Source organism: Sander lucioperca, chromosome 2, assembly GCF_008315115.2.
Source record: "Sander lucioperca isolate FBNREF2018 chromosome 2, SLUC_FBN_1.2, whole genome shotgun sequence".
Classification (NCBI taxonomy): Eukaryota; Metazoa; Chordata; class Actinopteri; order Perciformes; family Percidae; genus Sander; species Sander lucioperca.
The window spans coordinates 10,344,487-10,358,570 of NC_050174.1; the positions used below are offsets into that span (position 1 = coordinate 10,344,487).

General features: G+C 40.8%; 1 protein-coding gene across 3 annotated transcripts in view; it reads right to left on the reverse strand.

The window, feature by feature from the left end:
• The window catches only part of grid2 (glutamate receptor, ionotropic, delta 2), a 614,241-nt gene that overhangs the window by 182,279 nt on the left and 417,878 nt on the right, over window positions 1-14,084 (reverse strand). For all 3 annotated transcript variants that reach the window (XR_004895179.1, XM_031309308.2, XM_031309309.2), the window contains exon 6: window positions 4,160-4,333. Coding sequence is in view for 2 of the 3 variants with exons in the window: in XM_031309308.2 (XP_031165168.1) it covers window positions 4,160-4,333 (174 nt within the window). In the remaining variant the exon portion in view is untranslated. The remainder of the gene's footprint in view (window positions 1-4,159; window positions 4,334-14,084) is intronic.

Here is a 14,084-nt window from a genome sequence, read left to right on the forward strand (position 1 = left end):
GATAAGCTGACAAAATGCTCCTTGTAACATGTCAAATAGTAGACAGACAGAAAGACAAAGAAAAACTAGTGTCAAGTTTATCTTACATCTAACTTTTCTCTCACTTTCTTTCGAAGTATCCTTGCTCTCACGGTTTTGTCCCAGACTTTGACTTGCTCTCTTTGTCCGTCTATCAATCTGTCTCACTGTCTCTGTGCCTATTGCTTTTTCTGCGAAAATTAAAGTGAAAATCTACTGCTCTATAGGGAGCTTTAATGATCAGTGGGTTCTGCACTCCAAGCAAGCGTGTGTGTGTGTGTGTGTGTGTGTGTGTGTGTGTGGTCAGCCTAAGTTGATGTGCTTCAGTGCAGTGTGAAATTGGGCTTCTGGGCCACTCTCTGACCACTGAGCTGATCGGCTTCCTCTGTGTGTGTGTGTGTGTGTGTGTGTGTGTGTGTGTGTGTGTCTCTCTCTCTCTCTCTCACTCTCTCTCTCTGAGTCTTTCTATCTCTCCCTCCTTTCCTCTCACACATTCAACCATCCATCCACCCACTCACCCACTCACTCACTCACTCACACACAGAGGATTTTAAACTGCACCATTTGTACAGGGTGTTTGAATTGTGCATGAACAACAATGGGTTTTTTTGCTCTCACTCTCAAAAGCACATTGTCCTTGGCTGAAATGAGTTACACTCACATGCACACACATACATAAACACATGCGCATCCTCCTTGGCCCTCCACAGTAGAATGAACACATAAGATTGGATTCTACCCAACAAATAATGAAAACGTTGAAAGGGCTTGATTCTTAATGATAGCTATTTACATTTGAGAAGAACTTGATTCATTTTAGGACACAAGGCAAGATTTAATTGCGTGCATTATTGAACGCTTCAGGGCCTCCAGGAGTTAACAATGTCTATTTTGCAAACGGCAAGGCTCAAACCAACTCTAGGCTTTAATCAACCTTTTAGATATAATTAAAAAAAAACATGTACATATTTAGCTGGTTTTTAACCCTAGGCATTTTCTTGTTTATTTTTTTCATATTATTCTATTTCATTTGATTAAAAAACTAATACACATGTCCATTCACTGATTATAGTGGGTGAAAGCCTAGAACGAAACAGTCTTGAAAGGAAGATATCCACATAAACATTAAGACCATGTTTCTGTTTTAAAGTATTTCTAACTTTCATCAAATGTGTTCCCCCAGGGTCTTATGCCTCCACATAAATCAACAGCACATTAATTCAATTTCATATTTTTGTCTTGACACATAAATAAGAGTGTGTTCCCTTTTCTCCACTCTATTTGATGGAAGCTTGATGAATCACGTACACAAAAAAGGGGCAATAATTGCACACATATTGCCACCCTGGGGGACATATTATTAAAGTAAAGAAAATGTGAAGCATGGAGAAAAAAAAATGTCACCGTGTTTTCAATGACCATACTGTCAGCTGAATGGTGTGGTTTGAGATAAACACATACAGTGGGGTGTGCCAGCTTTTTCATAAATGATTAATGTTCCAGGTAAAAAAACTCACAGGCACAAGCTGAAACAATGTCAAATCAGCAAGCCTGGTGTAATGGGAAGCTTTCAGTTTGAGAGACATGTTGAAATGTCAAACTAAAACACTGGGAGTAGTTTAAAAGACAGAAATGGAGCACCAGAGGAGCTTTTAAATGCATAACTAGTTTGGGACTTTGACTTTTGAAATATTTTGAAATGAAAACCCAGAGAGCAGTGTGTCAACAAAAATTTGAGAGTATTTCAGAAGATGTGCGCATGTACAGAATTTTTAAACACATGCGTATAACACATCAGTACTTTTGAATGGATGATGGTTATAGGTCTCTCACTGTATGTGCCAAAGTTAAGTGTCGTATTTTTTGTCTCTGTATGTCAAGGTTTTGTGTTGCATGTTCAACAACAATTAAACGTACGTATCAACACAGTCTCACGGTAGTTCGTGAAATGGTCACGTTATTTTTAATCTATTGATTCGTGTACACGGACAAATTCATCTTGGTGATTTTTTGTGGTGCTCAGCACGAAATGGGAAGCATCTATACAGAGGTTGGGTTTAGGAAAAGAAAAACGGGGAAAGGACATGTCACACGCCGGGAAACGACGCGCGGTCTCTGGGGGACGCGCAACAACAACGGGACGGTTGTGTTTAGGAAAAGAACAACGGGGAAATGAAACGCCACACACGGGAAAGGCCCCCTGTCTCGGGACGGTTGTGTTTAGGGAAAGAACAACGGGGAAATTAATCGTCACACGCGGGACACGATCCCCGATCTCCGGGGTGAAAGTCCTGTGTTGTTTGACCCATCCACCACCCCGACCAACCTCCCTTCGTGGATTTTCGGCTTTTCATACTACTCCCTACCGCAGTCGTGCTGTGATCACGAAAGATGCTTCCCACTGAAATACATTAGATTAAAGCAGCCATATTATGCTCATTTTCAGGTTCATAATTGCATTTTAAGGTTGTACCAGAATAGGTTTACATGGTTTAATTTTCAAAAAACACCATATTTTTGTTGTACTGCAATGCTCTCTCTCACTGCTGCAGATCCTCTTTTCAGCTGGTCTCTGTTTTAGCTACAGAGTGAGACCTCTTTTCTTCTTCTTCTTCTGTACTATCTTTGATTGCACTTGCACATGCCCAGTAGCTCAGATGTAGATCATGTCAGCTAGCTAGCTCCATAGACAGTAAAAGAAAGGCTGTTTCTACAACTTTGGTCAGTTACAAGGCAGAATTAGCTGGGAGACTTCTAAATGAGGGTGCACATGTAAGTAGTTCTTTTGTAGATTATGGTGAACTTGTGTGTGTTGTAGCAGTGCTTTGCTATTGAGAATGAGGTAGCATGCTAGCGTTAGCATGCTAACGCTACGAGCTAATGGTTGCGGTTAGCCTGCTCGTTTCGGCTTGTGACGTCACAAGCCGTGCCGATTTTGAACAGCTCACCCAGAGACTGAAGGCAGGACACATTCAGAAACTGTATCTCACTCTAAACAGCATGGATGGATTTTTTTCAAAGTTTGTATGTGTGTGGAAGCACCAGAGACACAACATAACACCCCAAATCCCAGAAAAAGTGATTTTTTCATAATATGGGCACTTTAAAATTCGTGCTCACCACCACAAAAAAACCCCGACATAAACGTGTCCCTGTACACGAATCAATAGATTAAATAACGTGACCATTTCACGAACTGTCGTGAGACTGGGTTGTACGTATAGTACGGGATAGGAATAAGAAATTCACTCTGGCTCAAATAAAGATTGTTCACGAGTCACTGCATCCAAATGAGCCTCCAAAATGACAAAAATGTTAAGAAGAAAAGTAGCTTGGATATTTTCTGAACCATATGATGGATTTGCACATGTTCCTGTGAATGGTATCACCAAAAACCAAGCTCTATTGTTTTCTTCTTAAGTCTTTTACACTGATGCACTGTGTTGTGCTGATTATAGAGCTGCCTTTTTTATTGGGGGCAAAGTTGCCCAATAATGCAGTTGGCAATCAATTGACTGTATTCCTGGACATCCCTCTCTGCTTCAAGTAAAAGAAATGACTGAACCTAATTTCATGATGTCTTGCTCTTTGGTGGTCTTGATTTAGACTGAGTTAATCACACTGCAAAATGAAATGATGCCAAGGACGAGGCCAACACAGTATTTGGCTAGCACTGATATTATTGACAAATGCTTTTTTTTGGCGATAAGTGAGCAACTTTTCAGCTCACCGTATAAACATTCACACTCAACCTTTTAGTCTTACATTTAAAGTGAATTATCATGTTGACACTCTAGAAAAGTAAATTCAAAATAAAACAGAGAAATACATAGAGTATATGTTTTTAAATTAGTCATTTGTTGACTTTTTTATGGAACATCATGCAACTATTCCTACCTACTACTTACTACTGTACCCTATTTCTACCACAGCCTAATTTGTATGTCAAAAAAGTCTTATGGCACAACTCTATCTTATAGCCGCTAAATACACACATACTACTTACATTTTTGTGTGGCTTGCAGCTTACAGTACTTTAATTATGACACTTGCGCTTGTTTTGAGTATAAAACCGGTATCCTGATTTAATTAAATTTTTTAAATTAAGGAAATAAAAAGACAAACCACCAAAACAACTCACCTCTAGCTGGTGAGACTTGGGGTTTTTAGGGTCACATAGCGAAGTGTTAATCCTGTGGTTGTGTTTGACACAGCGCTGAGTTGTGTTCTGGGGCATGGGGAACGTCTGGCGCACCAACGTCAGCCGACCGATCGACTTCATGACTAACTCCTGCAAGTCGTAGTCTGAGATCTCCTGAGAGGGGGGAAAGAGGAGAAAGATGGTGGTGGGGATAGGTGGAGGAAGGATCAGGGTTCAGGAAAGGAGAGAGTGGGGAATAAATAATGGAGAGAAGAGAAAATCAACAACTCCATCACTTCATTTATTTTTGCAGATGACAGCCAACATTTTTGACAAGAAAAATATAACAAACCGTAACCAAAACAAAAACTTGGTGGGATACCACTTCATAAACGCCCTACTTTTCCCATTAATCACAACACTGAGCAGTGAAAACCACATTGTCTACACCATCTGCAAAAATAGTTTTCAATACCAAAGGTACAGGTCAGCAGATGGAAGAAGAGAGAGAGGAGAGTGAAAAGCATGTGTGTGTGTGTGTGTGTGTGTGTGTTTGTGTGTGTGTGTGTGTGTGTGTGTGTGTGTGTGTGTGTGTGTGTGTCTGAGTGTTTGTTGTGTGCATACATGTGTGTTTGCACACTGCATGTCCTTGCAAAACCTTGGGGGAAGAATCATTGCTAATTTTAGCCCTAGGACACAATCTCTCTTCCTCTTTCAATCCTTGGATCTCCATCCATCCTCCGCAAGCGCACAGGGTCATGTGGTGACGAGATGAGAACTGACGTTTATCATCCCTGGTGGCGGTAACACCGCCACCAACCGAGACAGCCTTTGCTGTCTTTGCATATTTGTGCACTGATTATCTATGTTTGTGTGTGCACAACCCAGTGTTTGTAAACCTGTGTGTATGTGTGCATATGTTTTTAGGAGATTGTTTTTAAGCCTTCTGATCACGCAAAACCATTTTGATTCTGTTTCATTTGCACATGGCAGCCCGCACAACAGGATGGATGGGACTCTGCCTGCAGACCACGCACATAAATAAATAAGCCATCACACACACTTGATAACTGCGAGGGGTAATATTATAGGTACCACCGGTTCATTGACTAATCTCAATGGATTTCATTTGAATGTAATTAAACGTTCACTGAGGCTGGATCAACGGTGATTAGAGGTAGTTTTATACAGGCTTCGTTGGTATAGCTGTACTCATCTAAATTAATTAGGCTGATATATGCTCTCGCTCTATATGCACAAATATGCATTTTCTTCTGAAATTAAATTGATGCTGTTTTGAATATTTAAAATAAAATATGTTGGATTTGAGACTCAAAGGTGCACATTCACGGTTATTTCAAAGATTGTGCTTCTACACTTGTTTTCCTCTGCTGTCAAATTCAATAAGATTTTCTTGAAATACAGTAAGTGAACTGGGAGGGCTGGATCTACAATTAATTTTAATAAAAAAAAATAAAAAAGACAAAACAGAAGAAAGGGTTATTTATGCCTTGAAGAAGAACTGAAATAATTTAACAGGTTTAACCTTGTATGAATGCCCTGTGCTCTGAAGTATCTACTTTCTAAACAGTACAAGTAAAGAATCTATTTCCTGGTTTTTGGGGGTAAAACACGGCAAAAATACCAAACAGTTGCTTACATAAAACCCCTGAAGGGAACTGAATTACAAAGCGAACAGAAGAAAATGCAGGACAGAGAGAAAATGCTGAAAATTGCTAAAAAGGCAGATCTGTGGGCCAAAAGAGAATTAAGATTCACATTGGGCAGTCAAGGGCATGCAAAGAAACATCGACAGGCAAGAATTATCCAGAGTGCCCCACTCAAAGGATCAAACTCAACGCACCAATGCGCAGGAATACAAAAACGCACACACACACACAGACACTCCAAAACTTAAAAGGAAAAGATAATTTTGACATCTCTCAACAGGCGTTTGTCCATCTTTTTTCCTTTGTCACGTTCTTTTTGCCTCTTCGTCTCTGTCTCTCTGAGGACAAACTTAACAGACTTCACCCAGTATGACTTTCAGTGGTGGCATGCTCTAAAAGCTGTTAGCCTTTTAACAGACTAAATGAATGTGACAAGTACAAACACACACACACACACACACACACACACACACACACACACACAAACACACACACAACCCCACACAAACACCCATACCCACACACATTTGAAATCACACATGCTCTCATCGCTCGTCACAGTGGTCCTGGGAGAAAGAAGGTAGCCTACTTGTGTAGAGTTGACATTCACCTTATATTATTAAACCGCTCTTTTTTCATGTTTCACTTCTACCATAACTTCCTTCAGGCCCCTTACTGTCAATCTTTCATGGGCTTCTTCAATCAAAACATTAAAATAAGATCAAAATACATAGCATGTGAACTCCCTGGTTTAGTTTGGTTTTGAATAGTCTGGTTTATAAAAAGTAAACCTAAACCAAATCAATTTATTTGACCTTTAAAACAAGCATGGGATAATTATGGCTGATTGACTTATTACAGTAACAGCTTGAGAAAATATGCCATCACATTCACTATCGGCCAGTCAATCTCCGCCTAGTTTTCAATGACATATTCAATCATTCAGTTCTAACAAGCATTTGAGCAAAGGTGGCATTAATGGTAATCCATTATCATTAATCAAAGTCCCCCTTTAAGCTCAACATTCAGATACAAAATAATTCAGTCCTAAGGATGGTTTAGTGGCCTCCAAATCTGTAACCTGTAACCAGGAGCTTTGGGTAGGCTGTAACCCCAAAAACGCCCTGCAGCTCATATATGGAGTGAATCATGAGTTGTTTACTACATAAACTTGAAGTTTTGGTCTGCAGGCATTTTCATCAACCTCAACCCATCACCTCTCTCCTCTTCCCTCTATTCCCCTATGGGCACCAAATCCTCGTCTTTAGTGTTTTACTTGAAGAGTCAAAAGCAAAAACGCATGCCTCATTCTCAATTCTTCTTGGCACTTCTTCCTCGACCCCTATACTTTGTCCTCCTTACTTTCTCCCCTAAAGCTCTCCCTCCCCCTTTGTCTCCCCTGGATACACTAAAGCCTTCCTTCTCTCTTCATATCTGTAGATGAGGGGAAAAAGCCAGTTATATTTATTCTTCAAACCATCCTGCTGTCCCTGCTCCTCTTCTCACCCTTGCAGCTCCTCCCTGTTCTCCCCTTTTCTATTAGAACACCAAATACCTCTGTTTTGCTCGTATTCTGGAGAAAACATCTTGTTTCAGCCCCCAAATGTCTTCTCTACATTTGACCCTTCTTCATCATCCTCTCATTTCTGTGCTTTTCTCCCCAATGTTTTAGGACTTTCGTCGATGTTCTTAAAAACAAAAAAAATAGCAAAGGAAACGGTGACTCTGGCCTTGGTGATCTTTATCTACAGTATTATGGGTTCAAATACTTTCTATGTCTTTCATTCGCCAAATACTAATACAGATGGAGATGAGGGTTAGAGCAAAGATAGGTATAGCAAGATGGTGGAGAAGACTAAATGCAATAGTGTATACACATGAAATGTTAACTACAAGTTAACGGGGGAGAACCATCGACACAAGTGCAATCATTGAGACAGTACATTATACAGTAACGGCATTGGTTCACTATGGACTAGGTAGAAAAAGTTTAATAAATCTTGCATGGCTGAAAACAAGAAACAGCTTTCCAAATGAACAGCGAGAGCAAATGGAGCAAAATTGTGATCAAAATGTTTCTAATTCAGATCCCTGGACCATTCAGAGAAATCTGGAAGTGTCACACTTGCCTTGAACAAGACACAAAAAAATATCCAACAGTTCCAGGAGAGCCGCTGAGCAACAACAGTAGTCTTAAGCTGCAGACACACTGACCAGACGGCCGACCCTCGGCAGAAAAGGCAGTTGGACTGATCAGTCTCCCTGAGTTAGTCAAAAAAGTGCCTCGGAACACACCAAAGCAACGAGATGTAATACGTCTCCATAACAGCAGTCAGCGCTAATCTGTATTGTCGCCCAAAAATTAAAACCGGCAGCTGATTGGATGAATCGAGAAAGCGTCACGTGGGTCTGGTTTCTCCGGAAATTCAAAGACAGACTGTCATGGTGGCTTGTTCAGAATATGATCTCATATTGTACTAAAATAGTTCACCGAAACGTGTTTCTGAAAACATTTTAAGCGAGAAATAGGCCATGCAGTTGCTGAATCTGTCTTCATTTCAGATCGACAAAGGTCAGTTTAAAAGATTTTTGTCCGATTTTGAGAGACTCTAGTCACTCTCATTCCGCTCCCCGTTTCCGGGTTAGCACTCTACCAATCAGATGGGTCATTTGAGTCAGACTGCCGGCAGTGCCCGCCCCGCCGATTATACATGTCAAATCGGCCAAAATGAAGGACGACGACAGCACGGAACACACCGAACAGACTCGAGTCTTATCGGCTTGGTGTGTCAGTGCCTTTAGAGTGTGCACAACTGTTAAATCACGTCCCCCTCCCCCCTGCAAGCACTGTAGCTGTAAATAAGAATGTTTTTTAAATTAGCTGAGACTGCAGCCAATAATAACTGTCACTTTGTACCTTCAACATGTTTCCAAGAACAATATGACATTGACCACCATACATTTTTGGAGTTTGAACAATGGGTTTCTTTAACCAAAGATTTGTAGAATGTTCATAAATATAATCCTTCAATCATATTCAAAGCATGAACATCCCCAACATTTCAGTTACATGGCTTTCATAGGATATCGTGCAGTGAAATGTTAAGAGCCAAAATTACAGAACAGCCTAATCTCATCTCATTACCATGCACTTGTTCCCTTGAGAGACAAAAAGGCAGAAATGACTGGAGAAAAAGAGAATAATGAAGAATAAAGAGTGTGAACGGCAAAAGAGAATATCAAGAATGATAGCATTAAAGAAAATGAAAGACCATGAAGAGATTTGGAACGAGTAAGGTCAATAGTGGAGTTATTCTCTGAACTTAAGAGAATGAAGGAGAAAAAGAGAAGCCATCAGAGTTTCTACTCCTCCTCATCGTCATCCCCTCAGCCTAAGCAGAAAGAAGGAGATAGGGAGAGGAAGGATGATCAATTATGAACTGTGAACTCCCCCTCAGTGGAGCTGTCTGACTGTTGGCTGTAGATAAAGCAGAGTTATGACAACCATACAGTACCCCCTCATCCATAATAAACCACAGGGAGGGAGAGCACTTTTACACATAGGAATATTCATTCTCCAAAGAACCAGTCCTAGAGGACATTACGTATGACAAAATATTGCAGCTGCTCATCCATTTTCAACACTCCGCTAGAGGACTTCACATAGCCCATGGTAGAAATATTGTGTCGACATCCAAACAGTCTGTGACTAAATTTCAATATTTATAAGCAGCATGAGGACATTTGTAACATTAAAAAGAGGGGTATGATGCTTTTCTTTAAATTTTTTGAGGGCATTATTAATTATTAGTAGTCTAAATTGAAAAGAAAGATCCAAATGGGAGAGATACAGATAGGAAAAGACAGAGCACCATCAAGCATGGCTGCCTCATGAATGCCTTACCCGCCTTAGCATAAACATGAACTTGTAATATGACTTCTTGCACTTGTTTTTTCTATAACTATCCCATTGTTCAATTTGTCCAGAACCACGGCTAGTTTGCAATGATGCAAATACATACTTTTAGCTACTAGCAAATTAGATTGAAAAACACAGGAAACTAGCCAGCCAGGTGAGACAGTTCAGGAGGAAAATGAGATTTAAAAGAGACTTGAAAGTCCAAGACTTAAATCAAAGAACGTTACTAAAATATTGAGGAATAGCCTAACATGTAAAAATAAACTTAATCAGGGTACCCCCAGGATTCTTCAAGTTAAATTTAAGACTTTTTAAGACCTTTTTAATACCACCTAGGATGAAATTATAATGGAAAATCAGTGTGGCTTTTAGGCCTGAGAAAATAATTATTTACCAAGTAATGTCGCCTGAATTTAATAAAACATTTTATTATAATACTCAACAATCATTTTTAGTTCACAATAGCTATATAAGGCGTGTTTGTACTAATAACATAAGATAATAAAGTGCTTGTTGCATGAAGAGCTCTTATGCTATGAAACTTAAAAACAAATAAATAAATATAAATAAATAAAATGTGTGCATTATGAGGTGTCACAATTATTTCCACCTTGGCTAGATAAGATAATATATGATGTAATTCAATATGCCAATGTAAATGCCAATTGCTTCATTGATTGTGTCATCCTGTTCTGTTTTTGCGCTAAAGGCTGCCTGAAAGCAGCGGGGATAGAGGCATTCTTATGGAACCCACATATGGATGTATAATGATAACAACGGTGCAACATGGTGTTTTATCATAAATCCATGGACATGGTGAGCAAGCTCTGGCCCTAAATGTCCAAGCTTGGGCACAAATCAATCAGGAAATAAAACAAAATGTCTCGCACCGTGCTACTAACAAGCTAACGTTAGCTCATCGGTTAGAATGGGCAAGTGTCTGAAGGTCTGGCCACAGATGCGACCAGTTGGCGGACAAGGCTGAGAGGAATGGGGCTGAGGTTAGCACAACAAGCGTGTCAACGTGCGAGTCAGTCTAGCGCTAATGAAATGGTGGAGCTGCAAGACCCGCCGGCAGGTTCCTGATCAGCTAACTTTAGCAATGGAGAGAGGGTTGTGTATAAGAGACGACGACGGTGTCGGCGGTGCTCCACCTTTTGTAGGGTATGTTTGAAACACAGCCAGCCTGCTAACATACTTTGACGGCATCACCCAGATGTGCCGATCACCAGGGTGAGAAAAAAAACGACAGGAGCCCAACTCTCTATTCCGCGTTATTATGGAACCCAAACAACTTCTAGGAGGGACCCGCCCTTCAATTAGCCTGATCCTACCAGACTCTCGTACATTTCATTTGCACAGAGTCTGGCCACTCTCCATTGACAAGTGTTAACTTCCTTGAAGGCGGGGACTCTGTTGAAGTTGAAAACTATTAGATCTGCCCAGAGCCACTCTGGATCTGCCATAAGCAATCACTAACGTTTGGTCGTGACGGTGGCCACAACATCATGGCCACCAACAAAACTCAGCAAAAATTGTTCTTGCTTGGGCTTTAACTTCTGGATATTCGGCAGCGTTGCCACAACGGACCAAATGGCTTCGCTCACATCTTTCACCGCCGCCATTACGGAACTACAACTCTAGCGCACGGGCTCAACCTCATCGATGTAAGCCACTCCCTCTGTTCGCTGATTGAACCGCCAAAAATTTGGCTGGAGAAAACCCAAGACTATACCGCAAACCCAGACGTAGTACTGAAGGAAGAAATGAAAATTGAGCTTAAGTACGTAGGAGGGCGGTGCCAGGCTACCTTTCAATTAGGGCTGGGCGATAAATCCATAAATCCATGCTTTATTTAACTCGAATGTGTAGTTAACGTCGATTTGTTTAAATGAAAATCGATTTTCTCCTTAACATCCGCCGACGCTCCCCTCTGGGCTCCCATAGCTCCGAACGGGCGCAGCCCTCCCCCCGCGCGTTTGCCATAGAGATACACAAACAACATGGCAGCGACAGGGACTAACATTAATTCTTTTCTTAACTAGTAGTTTCATTACTTACTTATCCGTAATCTCTGCCGAAATGACCGGCAGCTCGCGGTGCTCTGTCCCCGGCTGAGAGTCACCTATTCTCGGATAACTGAACCACCAGCTACCGCTGACCTAAAGGACCACCATGTGGGGCACCAGAGGCGGTGTTGAGGAACTCTTTTGCGGCTCAACACATCTACTAAATGCCGCTGATACGACCGAGCTGTGACGGAGGTCTGTAGCGGCTTAAACAACTAGCAATCGCCGCTCTGTAGCACGGAGCTCCTCTTCGACGTTTGTTTCTACCGCTTGCTACAGGTATGCTACATTCAAGAGACCATGGGATGTTAATGTACGTTACTCAGCAACAGGTGAAAATAGGGGCAAGGTTGCGCAATAACGTTAAAATGATTTGAACTTTTAGCGAGGAACGAGAAGTGAATTACCTGTATGTGCAGCTATAACAGCTTTATCTCACACATCCGTTTGTTTGTTGTTGAATATATAGCACCCCCATCCAAAAAAAGGGAAAACACTCAAACCAATTTATATTTCCACAAAATTGGCATGAATAATCATAATGGTATACAAGCCCCGTGTGTATGCGTGTGTGTGAGTCAAAACAAAATAAAGTTAATACTTGTTTTGAACAATTTCTTTGTCATCTGCAGATTGATTTTAAGTAGGGGGAGAAAAAATCGATTTAAATCTTAAATCGGATTTTTTTGGAAAAAATCAGGGATTTTATTTTTAGGTCATATCGCCCAGCCCTACTTTCAATAGCATTCACACACTTCTATTGGCCAGGCATTGATGCTTACACAAGGTAAAGGAACCTAAATTGTCCAGGTCCTAACCCCAACCAATCGGACTGCTTCGTAGGGCGGGACTTGCCTAGAAGTTCTGTGGGATCCATAAACACACCACGCACACTCCACGGTCAAGAGCGTAAAGAAAAACACTGACGTAAACAGTACCTGTACTGATGAGAACATCCAAATCATAAATGGAGTAAATTGTAAAGTCACACACACAAAGCATTTATTTATGAAATTAAGGGAATTTATTTACTCCTACGAAAGGACAAGAAATAATTTAAGACAAAATGTTATACTTTGTGAACGTAATTTAAGACTTTTAAGGCCTCATCACCACGCGAGTACCCTGTTAATTCTGTTTTGGTTCTGTCTGTCAAATTTAACAGTCAGCACACAAAGCACAATACAAGTGGCTTTGACGCAGCTTGTCATAGCTGGCTCATTAACACACCTGATGGGATGTTGTGTGTACTCTGCAGAAAACACAATCCCTCACATCATGATCATTTCGTAAAACAGCCATTCTAAAGGTCCATGCAAAAACTGTGTACACCCCACACGTTTCTCAGCCTTTGCAACTTTTGAAAACCCTGACTCCTTTAAGATCTCTTTCCTCCACCACCTCTCTCCTCTCCTTCCTTCACTTCTTTTCTTCTACCTCCATCTCCTTTTCCTTCTCCTTTTCATGGCCTATGTATTCACCTCTATATTTCAAGTCTCTCTCCTCCATTAAAACTAATTTACAATCCTGGCCACAAATATTAATGTGAAAGCAGTTTATCAGTGACTAGCTATCTAATTTTAGTTGGCTAAATTAGCACATTTTGTTTTGCATGTTTGCATGAGCAGCTCATTAAGTTATCACACATACAGCCCATATCTCTCTTTTGCAACTTAGATAGCATTTGAAACAAATATGTGTTTGGTAATGAAATATGGGTGGAGGTATCTAAATGCCAACTGGAATGTTTTCAGAAAGTGCATGTGTACAGACAGCATAAGAAGATATATTTTATATTAGGGATGCACCGAATCCAAATTTTTGGGGTTCGGCCGAATATCAAATCCACTGGTTAAGATTCTGCCGAATCCGAAACCGAATAACGAATCCTTCTCCCATCCTCAGTCCATTAACACAGTAAACACATTAATGAAGTAAACAACGTTGCACAACTCGTATTCTTTTGGATGTTTCATACGCAAATGTTTTAACAGCGGTGATGTTGTGTGTTGTTTAGGGTCCTTGCCACCACGAGAGAAATCAGCATTGCAAATTGAACATGTAGCTCGACTTGAATGGCCTTCTTTTGACTGAAAGTACTGCCAAACAACACTTTTTCTGCTCACGACTTCCATTTTCACTTTCTCACAGCCTACTACATTGAACGGTCCACCTACTGCATGGAACGGTCCACCTACATAAACACCTTCCCGTAATCAACTGCGGCGTCATTACGTCGACCAGCGTAGCGTGCGTAGTGCAAGCGT